General features: G+C 39.4%; 1 protein-coding gene across 2 annotated transcripts in view; it reads right to left on the bottom strand.

The window, feature by feature from the left end:
• LOC138000432 (PAN2-PAN3 deadenylation complex subunit pan3-like) overlaps positions 1-12,500 on the bottom strand; it is a 33,014-nt gene that overhangs the window by 12,089 nt on the left and 8,425 nt on the right. For both annotated transcript variants that reach the window (XM_068846846.1, XM_068846847.1), the window contains exons 3-11: positions 12,168-12,353; positions 9,464-9,586; positions 7,705-7,812; positions 6,289-6,343; positions 5,225-5,295; positions 4,393-4,480; positions 3,185-3,301; positions 2,421-2,712; positions 71-155 (exon numbers count right to left, since the gene is read on the bottom strand). In XM_068846846.1, coding sequence (XP_068702947.1) covers positions 71-155; positions 2,421-2,712; positions 3,185-3,301; positions 4,393-4,480; positions 5,225-5,295; positions 6,289-6,343; positions 7,705-7,812; positions 9,464-9,586; positions 12,168-12,353 — 1,125 coding nt within the window. The remainder of the gene's footprint in view (positions 1-70; positions 156-2,420; positions 2,713-3,184; positions 3,302-4,392; positions 4,481-5,224; positions 5,296-6,288; positions 6,344-7,704; positions 7,813-9,463; positions 9,587-12,167; positions 12,354-12,500) is intronic.

Raw genomic sequence — 12,500 nt, 5'->3', positions numbered from 1 at the left:
TGCAACTGAAAGTTAACTCTGAATATAAGAAACAAAAACAAAACAAAGGCTAAAAAACACAAAGATTTACCTGAAAATGAGGAATCATGGCGTTTGGACTGTTACTTGCATCGAAACTGAGAACATCAAATATTCCACAGCCGTTTATTCTAAGTCTAAAGACAAAAAGAAATATAATTACTTTCTTACAATTAAAGCTTAAATAGCTGTGCACAATTGCTCTAGAAATCGCAAGGACTGCAAATTACATCAAGTTAAGGATGGTGCCTACTATTGTTATTGCGCACACGTTCTGCGCATCTCCAGATACACGGATTTCCTATCGGTAGTGCTTACTAATGCAGGAATATTTTTGCTCGGTCTAAAACTATTCGGAGAAAGTAAAACTTAGCAAGTGCTCTTGCTATCCAAAAAGAAAATTGGGGGTAGTTATCCATTTTAAAGACATAATTAAGCTTTAATTTGGAAAGGAACGCCATACATTGCTTTGTATTTTAAAGCTTTTTACTAATATTGTTGATTAACTATCTTTGAAAAAATGCGTGGTTACCCCCAATTTTCTTTTTGCATTTTAATAACACTTGTTGAGATCTACTTTTCCCGCATATCCATACAACCGCGCAAAAATACCTTTGAATTGGTAGACACCGTCCTTAAAGCAGATCAAATCTTCAAATGCTTCCTTGTAATGAGAAGGGAAAAACTGAGTTCACGCAACAGTCGGAGTCCATCACTCAAAAGAGTAAGATTTACCCGACATCAGCGTCAAGTGTCTATTGAGGCCCGTTTAAAAGGTTTCAACATTTGACCAACATTCGTTCAACAAAAGTTGAACGGATGTTGGGCAAATGTTGGACGCAAAAACAAACTTGTGCAGAGACCGTTCAAACGGTTCCAACATTGCGCCAACAAAAGAACAAACACTTTCACGAAATTTGATTGCGAGGAACTTAAGAACTAGAAATCAGACTCTCTCGTCCAGATAAACTACGTGCGGCCATATCGATTTGGTGATCATGGAGCATGCGCGTGTTCTACAATTGTTGAACAGAGCGTTCGAATGACTTCAACACTATTCAACATTTTCGAGAACAAAGGAAAAGTTCAATCGAAGTTGAATGAAACTTTAAACCAATTTAAACTTGATTCAACACGCTTTCGACAAGCTTTCAACATTTTTTTAAGCTTTCAACAATGTTGGACCACCTGTTCAAACGCACCAAACATTTGGTTCAACAAAATGTTGAAAAGCACGTTGAAGCAAATGTTGAAAACGCTTAAATGGGCCTTTAGTGCATGTAATTTCTTATTAAATCTGATGTGATGCAGTTTTTTTCCCCTCAGGGCCATGTATTATTATTGTTTATATAATAACCAAATCAATGCGCGCGCTCTGATTGGTCAATCAACTATGTTTTATTGTGCCAGTAAACTCATGGAAAAATCGCGCGTCTTCTCAATTATTATATAAAAGCAATAGACCACAGGTTTCTATGGTTTATAGCCATGATAAACCACTTGGGATATTGGAAGAACACCCGAAAAATTCGTAAATCACGAGCCGCAGGCGAGTGATTTACGAATTCTTCTCGTGTTCTACCAACATCCCGCGTGGTTTATCAGCCTATAAACCATAGAAACTTGTGGTCTATTGCTTAAATTTATAATTTGCATGAGTCCCCTAGATAAGCCATTGGAGTTCTTGGGACTAATGTATCGATGAATAAATTAAAAAAAACAAAGCACTATGCAGTAGCCACATATCGATCACGTCGACACCTACAACGTTGAGGCCCGGGAAAACGTTTTCAACATTTGCTTCCACATCCGTTCGATTTTGTTGAACAGCGATGTTGAAAACGTTAACAACCCTCCACCCCACCCCCCACCCCTGTTTTAGCAGTGTTGAAACGTGTTAAATCAAAGTCGAATTGATGTTGAATGACTTCCAAAGCGTTTAAACTTTGCTTCAACAACTATTCAACATTTCATCTGATGTCGCGAATGTTGAATGAAGTTAAAGTCGTTTCCCCCACCCCCTCCCCCCCCCCCTTCAACATTGTTGGGTATGCGCCTGCGCGCTAATTGGTCTCTTAATGACGTATCATTTCCGTATGCATATAAACAACCATGGCTGCAGCCTGGGACTGAATATCAGGCCTCTCGTGAAGCCTGGTTGAACCGAACGTTCAACAAAATCGAACAGATGTTGAAACAAAAGTTGAAATCTTATGCTTGGGCCTATATTGCACAGTTAACATGTTTTGAGCTTTTATTCTTATTTTAATAACAAGTGCATCGAACGCGAAAGAAGTCTTTGATGTCTTGTTTATTTAGGTCTAGTTGTTTTTACACATTCCTGGTCTTAGCGTTTGGAAGTTCCTCATAGAATCTCAATTGCAAATTGCTGCATTACGCACCTGGAATTTCCGATTAACAAAATCTTGGATGGATCAATCACTCTGCATGCCAAACCAGCTGCATGTACCGTCCTCAGAGCCGAAGAAAGTTGGATAATATAACTCCAGATGAGGCGCTCGGGCATGGCGCTTCGGTGACCGGGTCTGTGCCTGTTGGGGACCCCGGAGCGGGGATTTGAGGGAAACAACAACGTGCCATCGGGGCTGACAGGGAGTGTAGAATCTGGGCCCGAGAAGTGCCTCATAAGTAAGGTCTCCGCTCCCGGGTGATAATCGTAAACAAATACAAGAGCTGAAAGACGAAATAAGATTATTGAGCATCACAAAAAATGACGATAAAAAAATCTCTCGTAAAATACTCCGTGATAAAATACTAATCGCGCAACACAACAAACGATATACTTGGGGCGCGTGCAACAACCGGTTTGGCTATTAAGTTGTTTGTTATGTATTTGTCAGAAAGTGTCCCATATGACTGTAACGGATCCACTTCATGAAGTCACAAACTTTCGCGAAAGCTTTGTTCAACGAGTAGTTACTTGCTTTAAAAATTTCGCGCCACATTTTTATAACATAAAATGCAGAAACAAAAACTAATGCGACTTTCTCGCACCGTTTTTTCGCGCTTAGTGTTGGCTGCACATACTTCCTCTGCGTTACGAATGGCGCAAGAGGTTTACCTCAGCTCTTTACTTCATACCCTTGGATACCACGTTAAAGAGATACAAGAGCGTAATACTGAATGGTCTTTGTTGGTAACTCACAGTTATCTCCAAACGCCTTTGTCGTGAAAACCTCTCGGAGGCTGACAAGGTTGGAGTGATTAATTTTTTTCCACTGATCCACAAGAATCATGGATTTAGCATTCACCAGTCGAAAAGCTGAAAGCAAACAAAAACGATGCAGTGAAGTGGATAACCAGGTAACTTAAATGAGTATTTGGCAAGCCAAGCGGCTGGAAACGACAGGACTACCTCTCTAAGAAAATAAATAAACTGGAACGCAATTTTTGGTCAGTCTACAAACAAGTCCCCTTCTTGCCTAATTTTAAAGGCAATTTTCCTCAAAGGAAAATGCAGGCAACGCAGCAAGCGAAATGCTCATACTTTTGGTTTGGTAACTTCCACAGAAATAACACTGTGAGAACGAAAAAACAGTCTAAACTTTCTTTGAGTACGAAACGCTCAGACAAATTTAAAGACATTTGTTTGTTAGCCTGGCCAACTGTCCAGACCTCTGCCATGGATCGAAAATCACTTTGATCCAACCGCCGTCCACGACCTTGGACGGCACTTTTCAAAACGCATGCCCCTTGATATGTTTGCTGGCTGTGACTTGAGCCCGCTGTGTCCCGCGCATTCTTTTACAGTAATCCCGCTGTTGTTAACAAGTGAGCCCGCACAACATGAAGTATCACGTGAGGATTCTGTCTCTTAGTAACCGTAGCGCATTCTAAAGGTAAAGTGACTTTATGTAACGTCGGTAGTTCCTTCAGTTGTTACGAAACTGGTATCAGGTAGTTTAAGAAACCACGACGGCTAGGGAGACGAAAACGTCACTCCAAAATATAACTTTGAGCTGTTTTAAGTATTTCATGATTATTCCATCTTGTTTATATTATTCAATGTGAGTGAAGTGTCCTAAAACTGGATTGGTACAGACGGATTTGAAGTAAAGAGTGAGACTGACAGATCCACGGTAGTTTGTCCACGTTGTCGTCAAAACCTTAAATTTGGTCATTTCACGTAGTAGTTTTGACAAGTACGGAAGAGAAATGTTTAAAAATGCGTGCCGCACGTGCAGCACGAGCATTTGGATTCTTTTAACAAATAATATTACTGCTTTTTGGCGTTGGCGTTGTCGTTGCCGTAGCCGTCGTCGTTTCTTAAACTCCCTATCAATGGAAGCCGACGGTGCGCCCTTTACCCCCACCCCCCCTCCCCCCTTTAAGCATCCACACTGTCATGGTTACCATGAATTCTGCGAAGTATATAAATAAGCCCATCCTTTGAATTGGTGGCTTTGTAGCAAGTTGTCATGTAGCCAAATGTTCTTTGAGCCTGGGGAAAGAAAACTCAATTTTACGAACGTTTATTGCAAAATACTACTGAAAATTAGAAGTGATGTGTCAGAGCATAGTTAATCGAGGGACTAGTAATGAAACCTTAAAACATTCAAAAGCGAGAACAATGTTGTCGCAATCGATGTTGAATTGACCGTAACACGGCTCACGGCACCTAATTTAGGGGAGAAAATGAAAACTTATCTTCAAGTGCTGACGTTCTTCTTGGGCGTTTTCCATTTACACAAAATTTCCGGAAATTTCGGTGGAAATCTCCATCGGGTGAAAAACGTGTTCCATTTAAATTAGGTCCGTTCGCCGCCCAGTGATTGCGATTTTACGCGCAAAAATTTAAAAATGTGGCCGTGAATAGCCTGGAAGTGGTAAGACCTTTCACAAGTTGTAAATGATACACACATTTCCATCGGAAAGTTTCCAACGGGAAAACAGGACTACCTTTTCAGAAGTTCCGTTTATTCCGGAAATTTTCCAGTGGAACGAACCAAAAACGTGTGTCCATTTACATCCCAACCGGAATTTCCGGAATTTCTTGGTAAATGGAAAACGCCCTACATGTCCTTTTATTGGCCTCTCCTTTGGTATTGTCCCCTAATGTATGGATGAATGAATGAATGAATGAATGAATGAATCTTAAAGTGTATTTGTTAAGTCAAAACTAATAAGTCTGAGAGATAATTATCTTGATCCTTGAAAAAATGTTAATTATGAACCTTGACCTTACCTGTTCTGTGGGAGTATCAAGTGGCTCTATAGGACACAGTCCATGAAAACTGTCTACCTCTTGTGGAACAGCTATAGAGGGCAAAATAACATTACACACAATGGTTATTTTCACAAGGGGAGTAGGGATGGTGCAATGGTGATTGCACTCGCCTGCCACCAATGTGGCCCAGGTTTACTTCCGGATTCATGGCCATATGTGGGTTAAGTTTGTAGTTGGTTCTTTACTCAGCTCCAAGAGGAAACACATGACCCTCTAATAGTTAAGTCTGTTGAAATGTAAGTGCTACACGGCCAACGTTTGCAAAAACGTAACCCTTCCTTGTACATGCACTAATGCCCAGGGTTTCGGGCAATTTGAGACGCACCCGCTTTCCTTTCAAGTCTACACATGAATTCCTATTACCGGTAATTTTTCAGTTAAAGACAGTAAGGGTCACCATCTTCAGAATTAGGAAATCCTGGGAGGACATTAGTGCCAGCTAACATAAGCTTTTCAAGACATCTACGAGTTTAAGTTGAATAGAACGGTTTATCGTACACTTAATGACATTTTCAGACAGAGCTTGCTCTCCTGAACATAATAATATATATCTCATTACAACAGCCCTAGAAAAACACAATTACATGTATTTGAATGACATGCTCATTCTTGTCGTTTGTGACCACAATTCTATGGGTTTGCACGGAGAACAACAATCTCTGACTTGTTCTAAAATAAGTGCAAATTTTGGCAGATATTGGACATCAATACAGTCTTATTGTTTCAAATGTCTGCAAGGCAGGAGGCAGAAGATCATTATTAACAGTCATCCCGGTTAAGAACCAACCCGAAGATTTAGTTCAAGAGAGGACTTTCTTCTACGGTGACTCCATGAAAACCAAAATGCTCCTTTGCAAGAATCAAACCTACGATCCTCTGATTACTAGTTTGGATGCTGTAACACTTAGGTATAAGAGTCTCATGAGAGCTAGGCCAAACTGTTCATTGTACTAAGACTTAACTGCTCAATTACTTATATACAGTGTAACATACATTACAATAATATTGTGTCTTTGTCTTACTCTGATTGTCTGGGTCAAGCTGTGCCATGCTCAGTGTATGCTGATGTATGAGCCCCTGAAAACAACCAAAAGTCTGGCATTAGCCTCAATAAACTAAAACACCTTTAATAATTTTAAACATTAAAGGTTCCCCTTGTTGAAAAGTCAAGTCATTTGACATTGGCCACAGCAATATCTATGGAAGGGTTTATTCATTACACAGCCACAGGAAACCTATCAAAGGCTTAAAAGGGTTTTCATTGTTTTAGTGTTTGTGAAGCAATGAAAGATACCAAAGAAGGATATTTCATAGTGTAGGCAAACTATATATATCTTTGCAACTTTTTTGTTGGGTAATACTTAAAAGGCACTTACGACGTCATATCGGTTACCAAAGGCCCTCTAAATTTCAGTTTTTGAATTTATTTCTTTTTTTTTTTAACTTCTTAGAAAGTATGACAAAAAGTTATCTAGCAGAATTCAAGATACATCAAAAAAGGGTGTCTTAAAGTTTACAGAAAATTGTACTAGATAACTTTCGCCGAAACTTTTTTATTTGAAGTTTCATCGTGAATGATACGTGCATGCAAAAAAATCAAGATAAGTCACTGAGCAAAATTTCGAGATAAAGACAATTTTTTTCCGCAGGTTTTATTTTCAGTTCGCGTGATTTTACGCTCATTTTTGATTTCCGGTGAGTTGCGCGCGCTAGTTTTGATAGAAATTTGATTCAATCAGCTGATGCGCGTTTCTTAGTTATGCCGTGTGTAGGTTACACACGCGCACAGCTAAAAACCCTTTCAAGCCTCCTTAATAAAAAACAATCCACCAACCACTCAGACCTTTAACCCTTTGACCCCTTGGAATGAGACTTGACAGATTTTACTCTGTCTAACGCCAGACGATTTTACTCGGCCCTTAGGGGCAACCTAGGGCGTTTGAGATGTCAATGCGTTAAATTTCTCATTTAATATTTCTCAGTCGATTTACAGGTAGATAATATCATTCGTTTATTCCTAACCACAGCATTAAGCCACCATAGTTCAAAATCGGACTGGACCAAAAGTACCAAGGGTTTGCTACCCCAGATGATTTTCACAATTTGTTGGACCATCTTAAAATTTGCAAATAGTTTCGATATTTTTGTGAATTGAGACAATGAATCTTGCATTACATTTCTCCTTCACGATTAGGTGCACGAAATCCATGGGCAAATTGAATCATCTCAACTACTGGTAAATAAAAAGTTCTCTTAAAGGGAACATTAGACAAATAAAATCTCGTAAGTCTCACTGCTAGGAGTCAATAAGTTAATTAAAAGTTATATTTTTAGCCATTGACCCCTGGGAGTGAGGACGTTTGAGGTGTCAATGGGTTAATATCACGAGATTAAACTGAAAACACAAAATCATACTGTAGCAATACAATGCAAATCACCTGCCGCATCTGTGCCGACATAGAGAAGGCATTATTGCGTGTCTGATTGCTTTGGAGATGTGCAAGATGAGAAGGTTCCGAGATGTATGCTTGGTACGAAGGAAATAACTGAAAAGTTACAGAAAGAAAAGAAAATTGACCAACTACACATAAACAAACAAACAAGAACAATGTTCCAAGAACCAAGATCTACACAGAGGTTCAGTAAACATCTTGTCCAAACTACATACAAAAATTGTCATGGCTTTAATGCCCTCAATAGCTTCAAAATGCACACTGATATCCTGTGAATGCCAGGAATGTTATCAACCACAAACACTCCTTTTGACAACAATTTGTCAACTGTAACTAACTTACAGAAACTGCAGTGTCTGCAAAGGTCATTTACATGTATACATGACGCTTTCCATTTGACAGAACTGACCGGCCAGATGGGGCATTTGGAAGGACTAACTCTACAACGCTTTCAAATTAATGTTCACACTTCATGGATAATAATATATACTCCACCAGAAAAATGCAAGGGATTATCATGCAAGTGTTTTTTCAAATTACTGCATTTTCTTTGCAAACTGATACAATGTAGGTATGGCCAGGCAGTTCTAACAAAAGGAAAGCGCTTTAAGTCTTTTCCCATACTTTTATAATTCAGTATTAACAACCACATTTTGAGAAGTAAAGGGTACCAATGTACATATGACATCTGCGATTAAAATAATGTTTACACATATAGTCCGGAAAAGTGGTAAGTCCCTTTCAACTCTGTTGGATCTTATGTTAAGAAACGTAGACAAAAAAGAGATATTGCCAACGTTTATAGTGAAGTACAGAAAAGTACACGTATGAGTCCTGCATTTATTATCCATCTATAGTTAATAGCGGAGCTCTGCACGGCAAAGGTCCGCACACAGAGCACCATGGGTGAGAAAATATGGTAACCCATCTGTATGAGAAAATTTGATTTTGGTCACTGTACCACGGTATTACCGCCCACAAGTCCACCCCTCCATGCGTGCCGATTGACACCTGTCAAAACAAGGTATCCGCTGACCAGTATCATGTGACCATATCATGGGCTCAAGTTTCAAGCTCATAAGCTGTTTTTTTTTCCTTTTTAAGTTGACCGCTGACCAGGTACTGGTTTTCGATTGGATTGCAGGCTCAAACCAGGTTAACTGTAAGCATAAATAACACAGGAGCTCCGCTTTTTAGGTATGGCTAAATCTATATATTAGTTATTGCACAGAAAACGCACAAAACAAGTACAAATACTCATGTCTTGTATTTTGACTTGAACTACGGGCTCGACAAAATATTGCAAGACTTGTAAAAATATCTCACAACAAAACACACTAAATTGTCAAATAAGATTATTTAAACTGTGAGTACGAATTTTAAGTTCTGAAAAGGTAAACTCAAATAAATGTTCATCTCCAAACCCGAGTGTGTTGGGAACATTTACTTGGTTATACCAGAAACCCATAAGGGTTGAAACATGTAACGGCCCCTTGTGTGCTGGGAAACAAGCTTCTGAATATTCAATTTGCTTAGTACCATATTTGGAACAACAAGAGCGAGGGGTTTCCAAATATGGTACTTAGCACTGAAACATTCAACCAATCAGTTCGCACTGAATATTCGGAAGCTGTGAGCGCACGTTACACGTTTCAACCTGTATGGGTTTCTGGTTATACTCATAGTCATACGCACTCACTACAATCTAAAGGCGACATTACTTCAATACCAGTTGAGGACTCACCACAGCAGGTTGCTGTTGTGCTTGCTGAGTATAGAAGTATGTTGTGCCTCCAATGGACTCCATCTGCTGAGGAGCTGGGACCTGGGCTTGACTATGTAATGGAGGCTGAGGAAGAGCCTGGTTCTATATCAAGACGACAATGCAGAGTATACCGGTAATACGAAGTTATTATTGAAATAACCTGCACAGCAAGCGTTCATTGTGATATCCAACTCGAAGTGTCCCTTTAAGGACGTTCGCGCCCATTACTACTGCGCATCTTTTCGCACATGTCACGCACACGTCATGCATCGTGGACCACGCAGGTAAACATGATGCTAAAGGCGCAAAAATTTTCCACAAGAATGGAACATGAAAGTATGTGGCATCATGGGATAGCTGTGGACCCAGGTCTTCTCAGAAGTGTCACGCAATGGCGTGACAGTGCAAATAGACAATCGCTTTGAGAACTTCGCAGCGATTTTACTCTCTTGAATGCTCGGTGACCCCAATTTTTCTTTCCGTAGATCACTTCCTTTCTTGATTTTGTCCATTTTAACAAAAAACAAAAAAAATCTGTACGTGAGAAGTTACAAATATTTGGCCTTTTTTGCTCTCGTGCGACCGAAGTTTTCTTTCTTTGACTAATATGTATCGTTTTTCAAGGTCTATTTCACCTCAGAAAAAGACATCAGTTGCAAAGGTTAATTTAGTTATATTAGTTATGTTGAACTGAGTACGTTTACCTGATCTAAATTTCACTCATGTAGCTTTTTTATTGCTGACAGTTGTAAGCTAAGATCGTCTTAAAGTAACGCAATCTTCTAAAAATGCACCTCATGATCTCGAAAACGAGCACGGTGACCCCCCATTTTTTTTGCCTTTTTGGCAAAAGTAGATCATTACCTTTCTGCGTGGCAAGTTTAAAAAAAATCTGTACGTGGGAACGTTTTGGGCGCGAACGTCCTTAAGTCTAATCATTTGCTTATTATTTCCAACAATAATGTCCGAGTTACAGTTACCGTAATTTTTAGGTTGGGGTGAATCCAGCACTTTTTCTTTACCTAAGGATCAGAGTTTAGTTTACACTTGTGATGTCAATGGTCTGCATTCTAAAAAACGATTGCTGTTCAAGTTGGGGAGGAGAGCCAGAGGACACTTTGTGATGTTTATTGAAATCAGGTTTCATCTCATTACTTGCTTTTCTGGACATAATTATATGAAATGAACTGCAGTCTGTTTCTTATTCTTTTCTTCCTTAATATTCACTTAGCGAGTCAGAGTGGTTTCACAATTATCAACTCCACCTCCCACCTCAACCCTGGCCGTGGGTCGTGTGTGGGTTGAGTTTCAGTCGATCTCAATCTGGCAAAAAACCTTAAATAACAATGACCCCAACCAAGTTTTCTAAGCCTGCAAAACTGAGCACCCCCAGCAAACCATTGTTTTAACGAAAACCGCTGGTCAGCAACCTGGTTCTGGTGATTGCTGTCTTAGGTCTTCCCAATCTGATTCTGAGGGTTTTTCTCCAGTTACTCCGCTTTTCCTTCCTTATTAAAATCGACTCTCAGTCAATTACATGTACACCCGGCTGCGGGCGGATACCTTCGATAGGGATAACCTCTAGAGTATCCTTCCCTTTCATTGAATTAGATGAATAAAGTTGGTATTATTTATTATTACCCTTTCTGGAGATGGGTAACATTTCTTCAGGGGAAACACTGATCATTTTTGAGGAGCTCATTGGCCCCCATAATGCAATCAACTTCATGATTTAAGAATACTTTTAGGGGAATTCTAGCTTAGAGTACCACTTAAATAATTATATGTTGCAGGTCATTTTGTTCCTTAGGCAACTAATTTACAACCAAACTAGGTCATTTTGTTTCAACCTAGGGCAACTTATTTCAACCTAGATCAAGTTGTTTTAATTAACCTAGGTCATTTTTGGGCAGGTACAAAACACAGGTCACAGGTCATTGTTTTACCAATACAGATAGTATCCTAAACATTCTTAAAGCTAACCTTAAGCCTAATTAGGCCTAAGCAAAAGTTTTTAGGCCCAATGTTCGCATTTGTAAACAGTTAGAGTTGTTTCTGTATTGGTAAAACAATGATTTTCCAAAATCCATTACCTGCTGATAGCTTTAGTAAACAAAGAATAAATTCTATACCGAGTAATTGCATTGTGACTAAACTTGATAGACAACAAATGCAAGGAAACGATGTTATGTGCTTGTTATATTTCGATATAAATCTATATCATCTTCAGACTAAGGCGGGATACAAGTAGCAGAATTTTAAATACTGCGCCTATTCTCCTGACAGTTTCGTTTCTTTGTTTTTCATTTTCATGTGATTATACTGTTGCACAATCTCGCAGTATTTAAAATTCTGCTACTTGTATCCCGCCTTAGTCAGAAGATGATATAAATTTATATCGAAATATAACAAGCACATAACATTGTTTCCTTGCATTTGTTGTCTATCAAGTTTAGTCACAATGCAATTACTCGGTATAGCATTTATTCTTTATTTAGTAAAACAATGACCGGCTGTGAACTGTGTTTTGTACCTGCCCCAAACTGACCTAGGTTGAATTTTAAAACAACTTGATCTAGGTTGAAACAAGTTGACCTACGCTGAAACAAGAGGACCTTGTTTGGTTGCAAATTAACCGAAGGAACAAAATGACCTGCAACATAGACATGTAACACATGCTTACCGCAGCAGACGGAAGGAATTCAAATTCTTGAGATGTAATGGGGTTTTGTTGTGTCTTTGGTGAACCAAGGGATGGTTTGGGAGAATGCACAGGTGACACAGGACCCCCAGGAGCTAAGGAAGCTGTAAATGCCTTCTTGGAAGGTGACAGTGGAGCAGTGTGACCACCAAGAGAACCTGGGGGAAGCTAAAATGCAAGAAAATCAAAACTCTGAATGGGATCACTGGCAAATACAACTTGTGAGTGGATCAGTCTTCTCACTTATCTGCAAACCCAAAAACCTCTTGCACTGCTTTTATTGCCATTAATCCACTGACTCCTGGACTACTGGGC

This window comes from Montipora foliosa, chromosome 4, assembly GCF_036669935.1.
Source record: "Montipora foliosa isolate CH-2021 chromosome 4, ASM3666993v2, whole genome shotgun sequence".
Lineage (NCBI taxonomy): Eukaryota > Metazoa > Cnidaria > Anthozoa > Scleractinia > Acroporidae > Montipora > Montipora foliosa.
Note: the sequence above shows the minus strand (reverse complement) of the source record. Positions and strands in the feature narration are given on the sequence as shown.